Here is a 13,930-nt window from a genome sequence, read left to right as displayed (position 1 = left end):
AGGACAACTCGGTAATATGCATTTGCTTAGTTTAGTGGACTTTTCATATGTGTTATGTAGTCATATGTGGTATGTTTAATTTTCTTCTGTTGAGCACAAAACAAGATACTCTTGGAAAACTCCATCAGCATTCATAGTAGGAACAATATATACTATAGAAGTCAATCGCTGCTTTTTCCTGCATTACTCAGAATATCTTCCCTTGTGCTGTTTTCCCCTTTATTTATTTTGATATTATATACATTTAATTCTTGGGTGAACTGTCCCTTTAAGAACTCTGCAAATTTATTTGGTATAAAGGGTATAAAGGGTAGACTTTTGATTTCATTTTCAGTGAAGTGTATGGTAAATCCCAATCACGTTGCAACAAGTTTTTTTTTTCTCTCCCGAAGACTCGGAATTCTTGTTTACCCTTTAAACGAAAGATTTTTTTTTTTACAGCACATTGTCAGGGTTTGCAGAAAGAAGTACTGTTATTTTGGTGATAACTCCGTGAAATGACTACTTAGGTGAAAATGTTTGAGTGAAGTGTTTGAAACGCCCTATGTAGGTGACTAGGGTTGCCAGGTTTTCACAACAAAATGAGTCCAAAAACACAAAGACTCAAAATACACCACTTTCATTCATAAAATACGTATTTCACATTAGTACATTTATACCAAAGGCTATAGTGTTATATAACTTTAATTATACACACTTTTATCAAGTCATTTAATAAAAAAAAGATTGAAAAGATTATTCCTTGGATTTACTAAAACAAGTTAAGTGGTTGCAAACAATTTCGTTGGGCTGAGTTTAAACAAAGTTGAACATTACTAACTTTAATTTGTGTTAGAATTTGTGTTTTAAATTCAACACATAGATTGTTTGCAACAAATTTGTAGACATAATTTTTGTTATCTTTTTTCAGTGCATTTCACAATAGATAAATATATGAAATATAAATTACCGTACTATATCTTTCATGTGTTAGCATTGTATTGACTCTATACACAGACAATCACGTTAACTATATATTTAGCAAAAAATTAAATAAAAAAAGTGCTTTAATTCCCCCAAAGCATCGTCCAAGAATTATTCTTGCTCTTCATCCTCCAAAAAAATAATCTGCTTTAGGGTGTTGTGTTATTATTTGGGGAAAACTCGCCAACATTTATATATTGCAAACAGGGATGGCCTATTAGAAAAAAACTGATATTGCAAATAAAAATCTGCGATATATTGCGGTGCGATATTAAGGTAATTTCATTTATACTTTGTTAAATACTAAAGCTATTAAAGTAGCTTCATTTTTCAACAATTTTTTTACCCTATAGTCATTTGACCCCTTTGAAAGTATATATTAAACAAAGTAAAAAAAAAAAAAAAAAAAAAAATATATATATATATATATATATATATATATATATATATATATATATATATATATATATATATATATATATATATATGATGTGTGTATGTGTATGCTATTGACATTATTATTTTCTCCTTTTTCCCCTGTTTGATATCAAGTAGGCTATTGTTTTTTTTTCTATATTAGCATCTGTCTACTGTTGTAATTACTTCAAGATCATGCTTGTTCGTGTAAGGCTTACTTTGTTTGTATGTTTTTTCTTAGTGTAGTAATACTTATAATTTAGAAAGCAACATATTGATCTCACTTTAGCGACTTCTGAAATAAGTTGGCAACAGTTGCGGGAAAACGGCGGACCTGGCAACCCTTTTTCTCCGGCGAGGTGTCTTTCGTTTCCTTGTTTGTAGTTTCGTTTTTGTTTCAGGCTCAGCTGTTGGTGGTGAGTCGGGACTCGGTCAGTTTTCATTCCCACCGTGTCCTCCTGGAACACCGCAGACATGTACGAGCTGGAGAAGGAGAATCTGCTGCGCTTGAGCTCTTACATCACGGCCATTATACGACCGTCACTAATAAAAACCTTCATGACGACATACCTGAAGAAAGGTGAGTTAATAAACAACACATCAACACATAATCTGCAGACATACAACCTGCAGTGTTCTCGATATCCTATTCAAAACAGTGTTATTGTTATTTAATCAAACTCTTATTGAATATTGTGCTTTATTATGGCTGAAATCGGGTTTATGTGTGACAGGACTGATTTTTATCTCATTGTGGTGATCATAAAAGTCGGATTAGCCTGAGAATCTGCGAAAACACAACACTAATTAATAAATAAACAATGACTAAATTCGGGGCTTTTAGTAGTAGCCTATTTTACATGTTATTTAAGTAAATAAAATTATCCGTTACAGTAAAAAATGTATTTATGTACAGTATTTAAGTTCCTGAAGTAGATTAACAAATCAACATAATTGTCATAGGACAGGAATATGTGTTTTTCAATAGTTTTAGGACAAGTATAATAAATAGTACACAGAAGATAGCCAAATTTTTCATTGTTGTTTTTTCTCTCTGTAGTATTATTCTGTTTCTTTGAAGGCTTTCTCTTCTAAGTGTTAATCAAGTTGAACTTTTAATGGATATCGTTGTTAAAGCGAAAAAATAATGAAGTGTCTTTCATCTGATGTTCTTCCATCGCTCTGCTTCTGTAACCAATCACACGCCCTTCTGTTGAGTTTTATAAGCGCGCTAGCCAATCAGAATCGTTCTGTTGCTCACCGCTGCAAACGCAGTTGGCTCATACTGAATTCTAGAGACAACGGCACGATATTAATGTTTAAGAGGATATGATTGTGCAATAATGTGCGTGAAAATATTGTTATGAAGTTTTGCCCTTGTTGATTCGCCAAACTATGACGTGCTGTTTCTACAAACCTGTTTTTCTACAACATTAGTAAGCATTGTTTAAATTGGACAGTAATGTTTGTTTTGTCGTAATGTTGCACTGTAATACTTTCCTTTTCCTTTCTTTATTATTTTGTTTTTTGTATTCCAATAATTACAGATCTATTCATTCATTCATTTTCCTACGGCTTAGTCCCTTATTTATTAGGGGTCGCGACAGCAGAATGAACCGCCAACTATTCCAGCATATGTTTTACACAGCAGATGCCCTTCCAGCTGCAACTAGGAAACACAAATGCAAATCAATATGCACTGGGAAACACCCGTACACACTCATTCACACACACACACACACACACACTCATACACTACGGCCAGTGTAGTTGATCAGTTCCCCTATAGCGCATGTGTTTGGACTGTGGGGGAAACCGGAGCACCCGGAGGAAATTCACGCCACCACGGGGAGAACATGCAAACTCCACACAGAAACGCCAACTGACCCAGCCGAGATGCAAACCAGTGACTTTCTTGCTGTGAGGCCACAGTGCTAACCAGTGCGCCACCATGCCGCCATTAAATATGTGTACAAAATATTATTCACAAAACAATTTCAAATTCATGCCTAATATAGTTTCTGGTGCTCAATGGTCTCATTTATTCCAAGAATGTTTTTTAATCAGCTTCAATACATTGATATGAAATATGCACAGTTCAGTAATACACACAGTTGTGCAAATACACACACCAAAACAAGCTGGATGTGTGAAACGGAGCTCTGTATAATGTGTGTTTTCCCCGATGTTGTGTTGACAGAAACAGTGGAGCGGATTATGTCCACGGAGCAGAGCTCTCCATCTGCAGCCGCTCAGATGCTGCTGGACTGCATGTGTGATCTGGAGGAGGACGGCTGGTTTCAGGCCTTTCTGGACTTCCTACTCGCTGCTGGTGATTCCCAGAAAACACACAACATTTCTCTAACATTCTCTTTTTGTGCTCTCTTGGTAAATATAAGTGCATGGTAGTGCCTAGTGTATAAGTGCATTGTACAGGGGTGTCCAAACCGGGTCCTGGAGGGCCGGTGTCCTGGAGAGTTTAGCTCCAACCGTAATCAAACACACCTGAAGCAGCTAATCAAGCTCCTAATAGATATACTACAAACATCCTGGCAGGTGTGTTGCAGCAAGTTGGAGCTAAACTATGCAGGATACTTAAATGTTTGTACAACCCTGGCATAGTGTGTAGTGTATAAGTGCATAGTAGTGTATAAGTGCTTAATGTATAAATATATAGTGCATAACGTACAGTGTGTAGTGTCACAATGCCTGTAATGTGTGTGTCGATGCAGAGTACTCCGGCCTGCACGATGCCATTAAAAACTGGAACTTCCTCGAGTTTGAGGAGCTGCATGAACACCGGAAGCTTCTGGAGAGAATCGAACCCTCAATCACCAAACACTTGAAGCCCAGAGAGCTGCTCATGCACATGAACTGCTGCCTGAACCAGAGGGAGTCTGAGGAGATTCAAGCGGTGAGATTGCAGTAAAGCACTGGGGTGCAGCACAGGTGTCTGAGCTGTGTGTTAATCAGTACCATACACACTCTCTATAAAGGTCCTCATGGGTAACTGTGCAGCGCATATTGAAACATGCAATGTTAATAGTTTTAGCATAATTAGAGAGATTATACAAAATGCATGTTTTTATTATTTAGTATAGGGTAACACTTATATGTTTCTTTATTTAACCAGAGAAAACCCCCTGAGATCAAGATCTCATTTACAAGGGTGACCTGGCCACAGGCCCGGCGCCAGGAAGTCAAAACTGAGGGGGCACTTTAAATCCATAGGGGGGCACTAGACCTGGTGACTGATTTTGATCTCTTGTTTCTTTCATTTAGGCTATTTATTCACATTTATTATTACTTTGCATTACTGCCTAAGTTACTGACCTAAGGCAGTAATATAGGCTACGTTTTAATAGTAATAACAATATGCAGTTTCGCTATTACGAATTTTTTAACGATAGTAATGCATACCGCTTATTAATGCAGACGGATGATGGCTTCAGTGCCAAACGAGTGCTTTAAATCATATATTATTCTCCTTATTTCCGTTTTATTTTAAATAACAGGCCTATGAATGTTTAAAGTTTTAGGTAAAGACGTCAAATTATGCCCACGCATGCAAGCTGACCCATGATCAGACTATTCGTAACCGGTAAATAAATATAGTGAAATCAGCTTAACCGAGTCATCCCGCTTCACGTAGCCTATTATCCAATTAACATCAGGGTTAGGGAAAAGCTAAATGTTACAATCTAATGTCATTTAAAACAATTACTTAGTTACATTTTAAGGCATTAGTGTAGCCATAAAAATACCAAAAAAGATACCAAAATTCGCAGTTATTACAGTGAAAATTGGTTAAATTTTGGCACGGGTAACACGCAACTCAACATACTGTATAACTTTTTTTTCATCATTTTAAATGTAAAAACAAAGATTTATCTTAGGCTATGATAAGTGTGCTTTTTCTGTGATATTGTAAACCATCATAAACCATTAGGTTACTAGGCCTACCCGTAATTTTATTTATTAATTATTTTATTTATTAAGCCTTTTTTAATAGCTTGTTTTTAGGTTATTTTCATTTTACGGCCATAAGCTACAAGTCAAAACAAACTCGATATGTTGTATTTTAGCTCGTTTATTTTGCCACCACACGTTGATTTTCACACAGTAATAACTCAATTCACAGATCAATCGTAGGTTTAATGATTAGTACGATAAGTAAAACTTTATTATTTTTACCAGTATTTTACAAATAAGAAGAGATCAGCCATGCTTAGTTGGAAGTATGTCAACAAATTGAAAAACTCATCGATGACTATAATAACCATCTGCTCTGTATGCGTGTCGGATCCAAGATTAGGTGAACTTCACAATAAGGAAAAACAGTAACCTTTCTCATTCTGAAAGCTTAGTCCCGTGGACGTTTCTGGAGGCCGCAAAATACGTTGCGGGAGGTACATATTTTTGCAGAATCTGCGAGAGGCCGCTGTGTGCACTTTTTCATATCTCAAATGTCTCTCATGAGTGCCGTTCACGCCTGTGCTGTTCTCGCGTGAACCCACCAGAGGTCGCTGTCGACCGACTGAATGATTGACTGGGCGACTGGCCACCCTCCTCCTTCCCTAAACCCAAACAATTTTATCAACTGACCCGCCCACCCCCTGACTTCCCCCAAACCCAACCATCGGTTTACAAAAGCCGTCCAGAAAAAGAAAAGCCCTGATTTTTACCACGTTTTCGGATTTCACCACATTCTCACCCTGTTGTTCATTCGATCATTTTATTTGTTGGATTCTGTTTTTGTCTTATCTGATTTCTGGAACCGTTCTTCCCCGGACTTGAACCCGGTTGTCGTCGTGGTCAACTCCTCTCTGGCGTCTCAAGTCCGCCGACGTACACGATGAGCTAATTGGTCAAACTGGTTGCAGCAGCCCTCCACACGGAGGATAGTGGTCAGCTGGTTGGCGCCAAAAGGAACGGTGTCACACCGCCCCGTAGCGTTCGCTTATAAAATAAAATGCAGCCATACACACCTCCTGCTACACAATTCGCGATCTCCAGAAACGTCCACGGGACTACGTTTTTCTTAGAATGAGCCCGTGTTGAAAGACAGACATTGACTGTAATGTGTGTTTACATCTTCACACCTGTACTTGTGTGTGTGATGCAGGTGGAAGCGCAGCGTGGACCGATCACCGCCAGTGAGAAGCTTGTGGACTGTCTCCTGCGCTCAGATAAATCAAACTGGTTTAAGGTGCTGAAGATGGCTCTGGACACCTGCGAATTATATGAGGCTCTCGACCTGCTGGAGACAAGTAATCCTTCATCATTCTCTGTTTACATCCCTCCATTCTCATCCTGCAGACTTGTGTTATACTGACTGATAAAAGAGTCCTATTATAACCCCTTTTACAAGATGTAAAATGCATCTCTGATAAGTGTGAACAAAGTTTTATTTGTGCTTCATCTAAAACTCCACATCTATAATCCTCTTAGTCTATGCTGACATTATTTCAAACACTCTAATGGACAGACGGCTGCTTCTCACTCAGGGCTGCTGTTTATGCTAATGAGATGGACAGATGTTTGTGGTAGTATGTGATGGTGTGTGTGTGTGTGTGTGTGTGTGTGTGTGTGTGTGTTACAGATGGAGCAGGAAAGTCAGTGCAGGACTCAGACTGCATGATGGCTGAATCCTCCACCGTGTGCTTTGAGTACCGAGAGGAGATGGAGACAGAAAACATGTCGGCGCCGGAGAGCTGCAGCCACATGAGCATCACTGAGACACCTGCTGGAGTTACAGGTAATGCACAAGTGCGCTACATACATGCATGTTTGTTTGTGAGTGCATGTCTGTACATTGTGTTGTGTGTGTGTGTGTGTGTGTGTGTTTTGTGTTCATGAATGTGTGCATTGAACTCTCTGTGACCTGTGTGTGTGGTCAGGTGACTCTGGGCGTTCAGGTGAGCGTAAGCTGAGGGAATATCAGAGAGAGCTGATGACTGCAGCCGTCAACGGACAGAACACCATCATCTGCGCTCCTACAGGTCAAAACAACAGCAACACTATTCAGCTTGTTTAGGGAAATACTCTTCTTTTTAGTAACATTTTAGTTTAAGTCACAGTTCATGCTATTCACTGCAGACTTATTAATACCTAAACCCAAATTATTAAATTAAACTCTAAACTAACTCTTTTACACTCTAAATTAACTCTATTAAACTCTAAATTAACTCTATTACACTCAAAACTAACTCTATTACACTCTAAATGACCTATTTTACACTCTAAACTAACTCTTACACTCTATACTAACTCTATTACACTCTAAAATAACTCTATTACACTCTAAACTATCTCTGTTACACTCTATACTAACTCTATTACACTCTAAATTACCTATTTTATACTCTAAACTAACTCTATTACACCCAAAACTAACTATTGCACTCTACACAACTATTTTACACTCAACACTAACTCTTACACTATACTAACTCTATTACACTCTAAACTAACTCTGTTCACTCTAAACTAACTCTTTTACACTCTAAACGAACTCTATAACACTCTACACTAATTCTTTTACACTCTACACTAACTCTTTTACACTCTATACTAACTCTGTTACACTCTAAACTAACTCTTTTACTCTCTAAACGAACTCTATAACACTACACTAACTCTTTTACACTCTACGCTAACTCTTACATTCTACACTAACTCTTTTACACTCTACGCTAACTCTTACACTCTACACTAACTCTTTTACACTCTACGCTAACTCTTTTACACTCTATACTAACTCTGTTACACTCTAAACTAACTCTATTACACTCTGTACTAACTCTTTTACTCTTTAAACTAACTCTTTTACTCTCTAAACGAACTCTATAACACTACACTAACTCTTTTACTCTCTAAACGAACTCTATAACACTACACTAACTCTTTTACACTCTACGCTAACTCTTACACTCTACACTAACTCTTTTACACTCTACACTAACTCTTTTACACTCTATACTAACTCTGTTACACTCTAAACTAACTCTATTACACTCTGTACTAACTCTTTTACTCTTTAAACTAACTCTTTTACTCTCTAAACGAACTCTATAACACTACACTAACTCTTTTACACTCTACGCTAACTCTTACACTCTACACTAACTCTTTTACACTCTACACTAACTCTTTTACACTCTATACTAACTCTGTTACACTCTAAACTAACTCTATTACACTCTGTACTAACTCTTTTACTCTTTAAACTAACTCTTTTACTCTCTAAACGAACTCTATAACACTACACTAACTCTTTTACACTCTACGCTAACTCTTACACTCTACACTAACTCTTTTACACTCTACGCTAACTCTTTTACACTCTACACTAACTCTTTTACACTCTACACTAACTCTTTTACACTCTACACTAACTCTATTACACTCTACGCTAACTCTTACACTCTACACTAACTCTTTTACACTCTACGCTAACTCTTTTACACTCTACGCTAACTCTTACACTCTACACTAACTCTTTTACACTCTACACTAACTCTTTTACACTCTACACTAACTCTTTTACACTCTACACTAACTCTTTTACACTCTACACTAACTCTTTTACACTCTACACTAACTCTTTTACACTCTACACTAACTCTTTTACACTCTACGCTAACTCTTTTACACTCTACGCTAACTCTTTTACACTCTACACTAACTCTTTTACACTCTATACTAACTCTGTTACACTCTAAACTAACTCTTTTACACTCTACGCTAACTCTTTTACACTCTAAACTAACTCTTTTACACTCTACACTAACTCTTTTACACTCTACACTAACTCTTTTACACTCTATACTAACTCTGTTACACTCTAAACGAACTCTATTACACTTTACACTAACTCTTTTACACTTTAAACTAAAAAGAATTCCAATGTATTTTTCCAAAATATGAGTTAAAATAAAATATGTCATTAAAAATCATCCCATTTGCTGAAACGCAGTAAAAGTTGTGGCCAAATTAAGCCTTGAAATCAGCCCAGAGTGTCAAAACGACCCAACAGCACAAAAGGGTTAAATACAAAGTGCAGAATGAAGTGTGCTAAAAGTGTGTGTGTGTGTGTGTGTGTGTGTGTGTGTGTGTGTGTGTTCAGGTTGTGGGAAGACTATCGTGGCGCTGGGCATCTGTGAAGAGCATTTGAAGCTACTGCGCGGACGAGCAAAGATCGCCTTCCTGGCCACTAAAGTGGACGTTTATGAGCAGCAGTACAAACTCTTCCAGGAGCACTTCAGCAGCAAAGACCCCAACATCAGGCACTGGCACACACACACACACACACACACACACACACACACACACACACACTACACATGCACATAGACACACACATGCATGCACAAGCACACACACACACATGTCACATACTGTACATACACACACATATACACATGCACAAGCTTGCACATACACATGTACCCATGCACATACACACATGCACACATACACACACATACATATATATATACTCACATTCCCACAAACACATGCACATACGCATATATACACGCACATACACATACAGACTCACATACATATTCATGTATGTGCACGCATGTGTTCTGTGAATTTGTGTTCGTGTGTGCTGTATGTGCATATGTGTGTGCATGTAGTGTGTTTATTGTGTCTCTCTCTGTGCTGCAGGGTGACGGGGATGTGTGGAGATATGGCTCTCTCAGTCCGGATGCTGATCGAGACTCATGATATTGTGGTCCTGACGGCTCAGATTCTGGTGAACGCCCTGCAGAGCGGAGAGATGGAGAACCTGCAGCTGCTGACGCTCATCCTGCTGGACGAGTGCCACAACACCACCGGCAAACACCCCTACAACAACATCATGACCCGCTACCTGGACAGCAAGCTCACCGGCAACGGCAGCCCACTGCCACAGGTGCACCACACTGCTCAATTAATACACACTGTACTAACTCTATTACACTCTAAACTAACTCTATTACACTCTGTACTAACTGTATTACACTCTAAACTAACTCTATTACACTCTAAACTAACTCTATTACACTCTAAACTAACTCTATTACACTCTAAACTAACTCTATTACACTCTGTACTAACTGTATTACACTCTAAACTAACTCTATTACACTCTAAACTAACTCTATTACACTCTAAACTAACTCTATTACACTCTAAACTAACTCTATTACACTCTACGCTAACTCTATTACACTCTAAACTAACTCTATTACACTCTAAACTAACTCTATTACACTCAACGCTAACTCTATTACACTCTAAACTAACTCTATTACACTCTACGCTAACTCTATTACACTCTACGCTAACTCTATTACACTCTAAACTAACTGTATTACACTCTAAACTAACTCTATTACACTCTAAACTAACTCTATTACACTCTACACTAACTCTATTACACTCTAAACTAACTCTATTACACTCTAAACTAACTCTATTACACTCTAAACTAACTCTATTACACTCTACACTAACTCTATTACACTCTAAACTAACTCTATTACACTCTAAACTAACTCTATTACACTCTAAACTAACTCTATTACACTCTACGCTAACTCTATTACACTCTAAACTAACTCTATTACACTCAACGCTAACTCTATTACACTCTAAACTAACTCTATTACACTCTACGCTAACTCTATTACACTCTACGCTAACTCTATTACACTCTAAACTAACTGTATTACACTCTAAACTAACTCTATTACACTCTAAACTAACTCTATTACACTCTACACTAACTCTATTACACTCTAAACTAACTCTGTTACACTCTAAACTAACTCTATTACACTCTAAACTAACTCTATTACACTCTACACTAACTCTATTACACTCTAAACTAACTCTATTACACTCTAAACTAACTCTATTACACTCTACACTAACTCTATTACACTCTAAACTAACTCTATTACACTCTAAACTAACTCTATTACACTCTAAACTAACTCTATTACACTCTAAACTAACTCTATTACACTCAACGCTAACTCTATTACACTCTAAACTAACTCTATTACACTCTAAACTAACTCTATTACACTCTAAACTAACTCTATTACACTCTAAACTAACTCTATTACACTCTAAACTAACTCTATTACACTCTAAACTAACTCTATTACACTCTACACTAACTCTATTACACTCTAAACTAACTCTATTACACTCTAAACTAACTCTATTACACTCTACACTAACTCTATTACACTCTACACTAACTCTATTACACTCTAAACTAACTCTATTACACTCTAAACTAACTCTATTACACTCAACGCTAACTCTATTACACTCTACACTAACTCTATTACACTCTAAACTAACTCTATTACACTCTAAACTAACTCTATTACACTCTAAACTATCTCTATTACACTCTAAACTAACTCTATTACACTCTACGCTAACTCTATTACACTCTAAACTAACTCTATTACACTCTAAACTAACTGTATTACACTCTAAACTAACTCTATTACACTCTAAACTAACTCTATTACACTCTACGCTAACTCTATTACACTCTAAACTAACTCTATTACACTCTAAACTAACTGTATTACACTCTAAACTAACTCTATTACACTCTAAACTAACTCTATTACACTCTACGCTAACTCTATTACACTCTAAACTAACTCTATTACACTCTAAACTAACTGTATTACACTCTAAACTAACTCTATTACACTCTGTACTAACTGTATTACACTCTAAACTAACTCTATTACACTCTAAACTAACTCTATTACACTCTAAACTAACTCTATTACACTCTAAACTAACTCTATTACACTCTACGCTAACTCTATTACACTCTAAACTAACTCTATTACACTCAACGCTAACTCTATTACACTCTAAACTAACTCTATTACACTCTAAACTAACTGTATTGGACTCTAACTCTATTACATTGTACACTAACTCTATATTATAATTAGTTTGAGGGAATACCAGAATTCAGCCTCATCCTACTGTACTCTGCTTCACTGCACTATGCTTCTGCTTCCCGCGTGTCGTTTCAGATTGTGGGCCTGACAGCATCGGTTGGCATCGGTTCCTTCAAAAACCAGATGGAGGCGGAGAACAATGTTACACAGCTGTGTGCAAACATGGACACCAGAGTCATTACCACTGTTAGCAAACACCTGGACGAGCTCAGGTCATACGTGCACACGCCTGAGAAAGGTCAGTATCTGTAGACAATATCACACACTCAAAACACTCCCTACACACTATCTAGGAGACTATAATGTACGTCTGCCATTTTGTAGGGGCATCGAAAGTGAACAACTTAATTCACCACATTCGTCCATCACTTTTCACCCACAATCTACTATACTACTTTTCACGCGTAGTAAATGCTGGTAATTGGAGTTATACCATTATGAATGTAACAAATTACCAGGGAAGGTTACTACTGTGAAGGTCTTTGCATACAGAATCTGACATTTTCAGAAGGGGGTTTCGTATTTAAGTCCAAAAAATTCATTACGCACACAAACCTCTGCACACTGAGTGCGATGTAATGTCCGAAATAATTTGAAAAACAATACATAAGGGAGCCTATGTCAAAGGTCAAAATTATTTTTTAACTTGCCAAAATTTTGGATTTGGTGTGCAATAACTTTTACTTTTAGAGAGAAAAAAGTTTAAACCCTTTAAAAAGTAATAAGTTATAGCTTGGCCCATACCAAATCTGCGCGCGCAGAATTCCGCAGATTTTCCGCAGAATTCCGCTGATTTCTGGAGATTTTTAACCCAATATTTATTCTATTTATTTACCTGAGTAAATGTGTAAATATGAATTTATTCAGTTTTTATTCAGTAATTTATTACTTTTTATTTAATATATTAAGGTTTTAGTTATGATACTCCGCTGGATACTACCAAAATAATTCCGCAGAAATCCGCAGATTTTTACCAAAATTCTCCGCAGAAATAGCAAAAAACGTCCGCAGATTCCGTCTGGCCCTATAGCTACTAGTTACTTCTCACCAATAGTAGCTGTTAGTAACTGAGTTACATCATTCTAAAAGTAACTAGTTACCAGGGCAAGTAAGTAATGTTACTTTTAGAAAGAAAAATGTCAAAACCCTTTAGAAAAAGTAATCAGTTACAGTTACTAGCTACTTTTTCGGACATAGTAACTGAAAGTAACTCAGTTACATCATTGTTACTAATTATTACCAAGGAACTAACTAATTACTTAAGTAACTAATTAACAGAGAACGTAACTGCTGTTACTTTAAAAAAAGTCAAAACATTTTAAAAGTAACTCGTTAAAGTTACTAGTTACTTATCGCCAACAGTAAATGAGGTATATCATTACAAAAGTAACTAATTGCCAGAGAAAGTAACTCTTGTTACTTTTATAAAGAAAAATGTCAAACTCTTTAAAAAGTAGTTTGCTTTAGTTACTTTTCACACATAGTAATTTTTAGTAAAATAGTTAAACCATTATAAAAGTAACTAATTACCAGGGAAAGTAACTAATGTTTCT

At 36.7% G+C, this 13,930-nt stretch overlaps 2 protein-coding genes across 2 annotated transcripts in view; both read left to right on the top strand.

Moving 5' to 3' along the window:
• fhip1ab (FHF complex subunit HOOK interacting protein 1Ab) overlaps positions 1 to 13,930 on the top strand; it is a 446,377-nt gene that overhangs the window by 267,866 nt on the left and 164,581 nt on the right. The window lies entirely within an intron of this gene.
• Positions 1,755 to 13,930, top strand: part of rigi (RNA sensor RIG-I) — a gene marked incomplete in the record, with an annotated part of 26,341 nt that continues 14,165 nt past the window's right edge. The window contains 9 exon segments of the mRNA NM_001306095.1: positions 1,755 to 1,960; positions 3,581 to 3,712; positions 4,113 to 4,294; positions 6,506 to 6,650; positions 6,983 to 7,138; positions 7,281 to 7,382; positions 9,509 to 9,668; positions 10,057 to 10,303; positions 12,453 to 12,615. Of these exon segments, the coding sequence (NP_001293024.1) occupies positions 1,855 to 1,960; positions 3,581 to 3,712; positions 4,113 to 4,294; positions 6,506 to 6,650; positions 6,983 to 7,138; positions 7,281 to 7,382; positions 9,509 to 9,668; positions 10,057 to 10,303; positions 12,453 to 12,615 (1,393 nt within the window).

This window comes from Danio rerio, chromosome 23 (assembly GCF_049306965.1).
Source record: "Danio rerio strain Tuebingen ecotype United States chromosome 23, GRCz12tu, whole genome shotgun sequence".
Lineage (NCBI taxonomy): Eukaryota > Metazoa > Chordata > Actinopteri > Cypriniformes > Danionidae > Danio > Danio rerio.
This window is presented reverse-complemented; position numbering and strand designations above follow the sequence as displayed.